The 7,265-nt window shown below is 42.3% G+C and overlaps 1 protein-coding gene across 2 annotated transcripts; it reads left to right on the top strand.

Moving 5' to 3' along the window:
- The first annotated feature begins 942 nt into the window (after nt 1-942).
- On the top strand, nt 943-5,524 carry LOC101580032 (C-C motif chemokine 15-like). Of its 2 annotated transcripts, none has more exons than XM_023703181.1 (4): nt 943-1,081; nt 4,286-4,345; nt 4,810-4,903; nt 5,300-5,524. In XM_023703181.1, the coding sequence occupies exons 1-4, from the start codon at nt 1,006-1,008 to the stop codon at nt 5,400-5,402; spliced, it is 333 nt and encodes a 110-aa protein (XP_023558949.1). In that variant the 5' UTR covers nt 943-1,005; the 3' UTR covers nt 5,403-5,524. The 2 variants fall into 2 exon arrangements, with proteins under 2 accessions (XP_023558949.1, XP_023558948.1); XM_023703180.1 differs by having other exon boundaries at nt 4,792-4,903.
- The last annotated feature ends 1,741 nt before the right edge of the window (nt 5,525-7,265 follow it).

The raw sequence follows: 7,265 nt of genomic DNA, 5'->3' as shown, positions 1-7,265 counted from the left end.
AAAATATAATGTAACTGAGGCTACAATAGACTTAAACACCAGATACTGTGGAAGCTCTTATGAAGGATACCCGACCTAGGATAAGAGCAAGAAGTCCTACTGGTAGAGGTATGACTGCTGAACAGAGTTAATGGGTTAGTAGGAATTAGTATCTACAAAGAGTAAATTTATCCGTTAAGCATAAGTACTGTTATCCTGAAACTATATATACTCAATCCAAAAGAAATTCTAAATTAATAAATGCATCTTTAGCTGTTATACTTAATATGCATTAAAGTACTATTACATTAGAAAGTAGAGAACTGTGTGTGCCAGGAGCACCTGATTCTTATGAGCCTTCTACATATGCAAAAAAATCTGGAGTTGATCCTAAGTCCTTGAGAAGTCATTGACAGATTCTGTGTGAGGAATCAAGTTCACATGCTTGAATGTTAACTCTGGTGGTCACCCTGGATTATAAGATTTGGGGGCATTTGAAAGTCCAGGATAGAATGGTTAGGCCTTGAGATCCGTACAAACTAGAAAGTTCTGAGCCCCTAAACTTGAGATACTCCCACTCTTCATTATACTAGCCAACATGATAAACTCTTACCTTTCCATTCCCTTCTGGCTGGGACTACAGGAATAGAAATGGAGATGGGCATAAGGTAGTGCCCACCAAGTCCAATCCTGAGGTACAATATCTGAGAGTCCCCCAGTCCTAGCCTGCAGTCACATCTAGAGGATCACATGAATCTCCTAGAGAAAGAATCCTAGAAATATTTATTCTCTTTCCCTGTATCTACTGAAACAATTGGGAAAGTCCCAAATCATTCTGACTGGCTACTTCCTGATGTATTCTCAGCCATGTTCCCTCTTTTAGAAATAGCATGTTGATTATTATATAGACAAAGAACAAACAGCATCTTGACATCTGCTGTAGTACTTCCTGATCTGCCTCTTATAAATACCAAGCAGGCCAAGAGTCCAGGCGTCTCGGGTCAGATCTGCCTGTCTACTGCGAGGATGAAGTTCTCCATGGCTGCCCTCTCCTTCCTCATCCTTGCTGTTGCCCCTGGATCCCGGGCCCAGATTGTGTATGGTGAGTCAATTGAGCTTTCTCACTGGTAGCCAGGGCCACAGATGTTCACAGCCAGGAGAGGAGACACAGAAGGGCACCACTGTACCTCACAACTACTCTCCATCCCAGATATGGGTACAGAACTTACTTGAGAACAGCTTCAAGGTGCATACCTGCCTTAGTCTGTAGGCTTTACTCTCTGAGAAAAACTGTACACAGATAACTGGTCCCATTTAGGGACACTATTATCTCCTTTGTAATGGCAGAATTATGGGATACCTTATCTTAGATGATAGTTTAGCTAGATCAAAAAAGCCAGGCAGGGCAGTTTATGCCTGTAATCCCAACACTCTGGAAGGGTGAGGCAGGTGGATTTCAAGTAAAAACCCAGCCTAGACAATTTATCAATCTGACAAAATCTGTCTTAAAATGAAAGACTTTTTAAAAACAGGGAGGCATATAGTTCAGTGCAAAGGCCCTTAGATCTTCACTACCAAAATCAAAAAATATTGTAAGCTTATAGAAAGAGGTATAAAATTCTATGATGTCAGAACTATTGTATATTATCAAGAATAAAACTATCATTTTGAGAGCCAGTGAGACCAGCCAGGCCAGTAACTCACCCAAGGTCACTGTCTCATTTGGGCATTTGAAATTTTAATTTATGGAAGTAACTAAGTCTCAATACAAAGGAACCAATACACAGGAATGTCATTTTGGGGAAACAAAACCTCATTGCTTAATTTTCTAAGAAAGAACAAACAAAAGGGAACACTTATGCCAGAGCTTTCATTTGGATTTCTGAGAGTCAGGGTAAAACATGGTATTCGGTTTAGCAAGGGTTAGACTGAATATGTCCAGCAGGCGCTGGGTGTGGATTGTCTCAAGCTGTCTGATACCTGACTGTGAGTTCGCTTGGAGCAGGGCAAACATTGGAGGGGCAAACCCTTCTGCTTGAAGGGTAGATAAAGAGGGTAGTGGGACCTCAATGTTCAGAATAAGTTGGTTTGAACCTTTTGCTGTCTCTAAGAACTGGATAATCCTGGGAGAAGCATTGTCTCCCCAGCTGTCAATATTTTTATAATGTCAAAACATCATAAGATCCAGAAAAAAATTTAAAATATGATTGATAGTCACCTAACAATTCTAATTTTTTAACTGAAGAAATACATTATCTAATGATGGTCACATAACCCTTTTAGCTTTCTACTTAAATACTTGTCTAGTAGCTTCTATGTGCCAGGCGGCTAATAGTCTAAGTATATTTCAGACATTAACATATTGAGTCCCCAACAATCCTGTGAGGTACAGACTGGAATAAATAAATGCAAATCTGCCACTCTTGAAGGAAAACAATTTAAGAGGACATCAGCAATTTTATATAGTTTTACATGTGACTCTTCTCATTTTATAAATGGGAAAAGTGAGGCATAGAAATAACTTGCTTGATATTGAGCAGCTACTAAGTGGAGAAATTAGGATATGAATTAGTTAAGAAGTAGTTATGGAAAGACAAAGCTCTTTCAGATTTCTCTTTCTTTCTTTTTTCGGCAAGCCTATCTACAACATGCCAAGCATGTTAAGTACTCATGTGCCTTATTAAATACAGCTGATCTGGAACTATTTAAGAAGCTAAGCTGGGTGATCCCAGCACTCAGGAGGCTGAGGCAAGAGGACCTCCAAGCATTCAAGGCCAGCCTGCTCTAGACAGTGTTTGCCTAATTAGAATCATACAGATCTACAGTCTTCTATCTATAAACTTTGGGGTAAAATGTATTTTGGAATTTTTCTGGATATTTGGCTACTATTTTAACATCCCTGGTAGTATCTGGGGAGCATACTTCCCTCCCCCTTTGGTGATATGGCCATTTTTTAAAAATAATTTTATTGAGAAACAAATAGAAGTGAGACAGTTTCAAAACCGATTGTTAGCACAGTTTCAAAAATTAATATAATTGTTATTATTCAATAACAATACAAATCACATATTGTTGTTTTAGTGGTTATTCATTGTACAAGATGCAGACATGATATCCTGTCCACTATTAGGACAAATCTCTCTATTCATTGAATGAGGAGAATGCAGCTGTATATCTATCCTATTTTGAATATACAGGTACAAAATGGTCGTTCATTTGTATTCCCCTTTTTTGTTTAGTTTTGCCAGAGAAGGGTATTCCATTCTCATTTAAATATTGTAGGTGCATGAACTCAGCAAAACATAAAAGGGATGTCATGGTGGTTTGTTTTTTTGTTTGCTGTTGTTTTTGCAGTACCGGGGTTTGAACTCAGGACACTGCGCTTGCAAGGCAAGCATTTATTCTATTGAGCTATCTCCCCAGGCCAGAGGAGCATACTTTAACCAAACACAAACAAATATTTATACTAAGTTAGATAAATAAATACTTTAAAAAGCCTCACTTCACTTCAAAAGACATGTTGCCACCAGACTTTGAAAAACTTTCTGTTTCCAGAGTTCTGTAGACTCCAGAAATGTGTGGTGGAAAGAACTGTAGTTCATATCACATTATGCAGACATTTGTTTAACGTATATGTTAGATCAGCTTTCAGTATTTGTGAATCAGTCTAATGTCTTCATGTATCAAACATTTTCAAAAGGTCGCTGTATTGGTCAATTTTCTGCTGTTGAAACAAAAAGAACCAACATGTACACCTTAAAGGAGAAAAGGGTTATTGGCTCATGGTTTGAGTCTGTGATCAGCTCAAACAGACAGAAACATTGTGGTAGGCGGCAGACAGAAGGGTGTGGAAGAGGAAAGCTCACCTCATGGCAGTGAGGAAACAGAGGGATGGGCCCAGAAAGAGAGAAGGATGCTGGGGCAGGATGTACCCTTCAAAGGCTGCTCCCAGTGACAACTTCCTCCCGTTGGGCCACCTCCTAGTAGCCCATTCAGCTCTGACCTCATCAACTGACTGATGGAGTTAATGCCATTATAATCCAAGGACCAGTCTAGGCCCAACCTCCCAAGGTTTCTGCACTGGAGCCAAGCCCTCAGTACAGGAATCTTTGGAGAACATTTCATGCTTAAATCTTAACAGTCCCTGAAACATCTTAGGGCATTAACAGAGGATGCCTAAGACCCAGAAAAGTGGCACAGTCTAGCATCAAAGTTTGCTCCTTGGGATGGGGGTGGGATATAGGGTGTGTAGAGACGCTGAGATAATGTCTCCTAAAAATTTCTCTCCTCACCTGGTTTCTTCCAGATACAGAGATAAGAGAACGACAGAGGACAATGGATCTACGGGAACCTCTAATTTACAGGGGTAAATATCCCAGTAAAGCATGTATCTATGGCTTCATCTACCTGTTCATAGGACAGGGGGAGAACACAAGCATCCTCAAGGTGGTTCAAATCTCCAGGGAAGACCAGGAGAGGAGACCGGTACCTGCTCCAAAGATATCTTCTCTATTCCCACCTGGCTGACCTGAGAGTCAGCCCCCCTGGAGCACAGGGTGCTCACCAATGCCTGCAGGTATCTGCAGATGTCTTCCCCTTCTGAAGAAGGGCCTTGGGCACTGCTGGGGCCCATCCCAAGGGCCCTCAGGCACACTGTTCAACCTGGCAAGGAGCAGGCAGTGGGTACTGGCCAAGGGGGAGCAAGCATCCCTTCTGAGTCCAGGACTATCTCCATAGTATCCCTCACAGTACCAAGCACTGGATGCTCGAGGGAAAGCCTTAGCCTCTCAATGGTCCTTTCCCCACCTGCAGTCTTTGCCCAACCTTCAGACTGCTGCCTCTCCTACACTCCACGAAGGATCCAGTGTAAACTCATGGAAGACTATTTTGAGACAAGCAGTGGGTGCACCCAGCCAGCAATCATGTAAGTACCAAACTCATCCACTGTGGGTTGCAGGGAGCCCGCAGGCTCTTGGTGGGAGAAACTGAGGTACATAAGTACCCTTGGATCCTGCCAGGGTAGGGGGAAACTTGTGTCCTTACTAGATGCCTGCAGGGTATCAGGGAGGACACATTTCTATGAAGAAGGGAGGAGAAAGCAGGCAGCAAGCTGCCCAAGGACACGCCCATGGGTCACTAGGGAGTGCCATGTGCTGAGAGAGGGTCTCTGGGAGGAGCCTGGCCCTGAGCAGGCTTCTGCGGAGAATGGAAAGAACAAGCTGCGTTGAGTGGGAAAGCTGAGGGGCTGGGAGGATGGGGCCCTTTGTCGCCATTGCTGAGGACTCTTCACTTTATAACTACTCTCCTCCTTGTCTTCCAGCTTTGTCACCAAGAAGGGGAAACGCGTGTGTGCTGACCCTAAAAATTTGTCAGTTCAGAACTGCATAAGAAAACTGAAGCCAGGAACTGGGTTTCTTGCTTGAGCAAAAGGGACATGAGTTGCCAGCCACCTCACCTTTAACCCTCTACACCTCCTATGAGCTTCTTGGCCTGAATTGTTTTAAGTTTTTTAATGCTGCCTTAGTTGTAAAAGTAAGGCATCTAATAAAGGGTATTTAATTTACCTTCTCTTGAGTTTTATGAATAAACAAAAAAAATTGAAGGAATTGCTGAGTCCCATAGAAATTAAACACAAATCTCACCTTCTTTTTTTTTTTTTTTTTTCAGAACCAGGGGTTGAACTCAGGTCCTTTCGCTTGCCAGGCAAGTGCTTATTCCACTGAGGTATCTCCCCAGCCCCTCACCTTCTTTCTTTAGAGAGTCAATCCTTGAAGGCTTAGTTACAACTTCAGAAAAGATTTTTTACCCCCATTATTTGTTTAAATCACACTACATTTGAGCTGAATATTTGATTCATGATAATTTCTGCTAGATTCCTATTCTTCCCATATTTTTATTAGCCAAAAGAGAAATACTGATTTTTAGTATCATTTTGTCTTTCCACCTTGCACATTAATACCCTTTCTTTTTTTTTCTTTCTTTCTTTCTTCTTTCTTCTTTCTTTCTTTCTTTCTTTCTTTTTCTCTTCCTTCCTTCCTTCCTTCCTTCCTTCCTTCCTTCCTTCTTTAGGCAGAGTCTTAGCATGAAGTTCATCCAGGCCTTAAACTCAATTTGTATACCAGGCTGGCCTCAAACTCAAGGCGATGCTCCTGTCACAGCCTCTAGAGTGCTGGGATTACAGGTGTTCACCACTGTGCCAAGCTCCATTTGTTTCATGCTATACAATTACTTCATCCTAGGGACCATTCCTCAAGGACCTTCCATTTTCAAAAAAGAGAGAAAAAAACACAATAAAAAGTGAGACAAAATATCAAAACAAGATGATAGGAAATTTGGGGCTGGGGAGGTAGCTCAACAGTCTAAGCACCTGCCTGGCAAGTGCAAGGACTCAAGTTTGGTTCCTGGTACTGCATGCCATGCCAGAGCACCGCGCTGGCCCTGAAACTGGGCATGGTACTCCAGACCTGTAATCACAGCACTGTAAAGGCTGAGACAGGAGATCGCTATGAGTCTGAACTGCGTAGTGAGCCCCATATCCAATTTTTAAAAATGAGGATAGGAAATTAACAGAAGTTATTATATTGTATATTGTTGTTTTCAGAGTAGTTGCTCAGATTACCAGATATAAGAATGCAAAATTGATCAAACAATATAAGCATGGTCTGTTCCTCTCAATCAACAAATAAAGCTTAATCATACAAGGACCTTCTAACTTTCTACTGCAACTCAGGGAAATGCTTCAATTCTGGACCTGCCAAGGAACAGTCATATTAGAATTTCTTCTCATCACCTACCTGAGTTCATTCCCTCTCAAGTATGCACCCTCTTCCCTAGGCTCATTTTTCCTTTGGTAGAATATCCTAGATCTATCACCAACAATAATTAAAACAGAGGCAAACACCCTCTCTTGCCCTGTGGTACCCAGAGTGGACACATCTGACCCACCTTGGCCATTCTGATGCTCCCTTCAGAGCTCTGTTCTTACTGTGAGTGTTGAGGGAAGGAAACAAAGAGGCGAGATTGGGGGAGAGATTTCAGCCCAGCCAGGCATCTCCAGGTTCTGCAGATGATGATGTCTTCACACACAGGACCAGGAGCAGTGCAAGGGTTCAGCCGGCCCCCCTAGTGCAGTGCCCAGCACAGGAGGCAGCCCACACCCCTGGCCTGTAGGGGCAAATTTTGGCTATGGCATTGGAGCTCATCTGTGTAAGTTTCTACCTATTTTCTAAGCCTTCCCGACAACTCTGTGCATTACCCCCCAAGTCTTTGCAGTAAGTTTATTTTTT

Source organism: Octodon degus, unplaced genomic scaffold (genome assembly GCF_000260255.1).
Source record: "Octodon degus isolate 3935 unplaced genomic scaffold, OctDeg1.0 scaffold00164, whole genome shotgun sequence".
Lineage (NCBI taxonomy): Eukaryota > Metazoa > Chordata > Mammalia > Rodentia > Octodontidae > Octodon > Octodon degus.
Note: the sequence above shows the minus strand (reverse complement) of the source record. Positions and strands in the feature narration are given on the sequence as shown.

Bases quoted from the DNA above. Each gene is read 5' to 3' on its own strand.
- LOC101580032 (XM_023703180.1), top strand. From the start codon at position 1,006: ATGAAGTTCTCCATGGCTGCCCTCTCCTTCCTCATCCTTGCTGTTGCC. The intron at 4,346-4,791 runs GTAAATATCCCA...CCCCACCTGCAG, and splicing joins GGAACCTCTAATTTACAGGG to TCTTTGCCCAACCTTCAGAC. The intron at 4,904-5,299 runs GTAAGTACCAAA...CTTGTCTTCCAG, and splicing joins TGCACCCAGCCAGCAATCAT to CTTTGTCACCAAGAAGGGGA.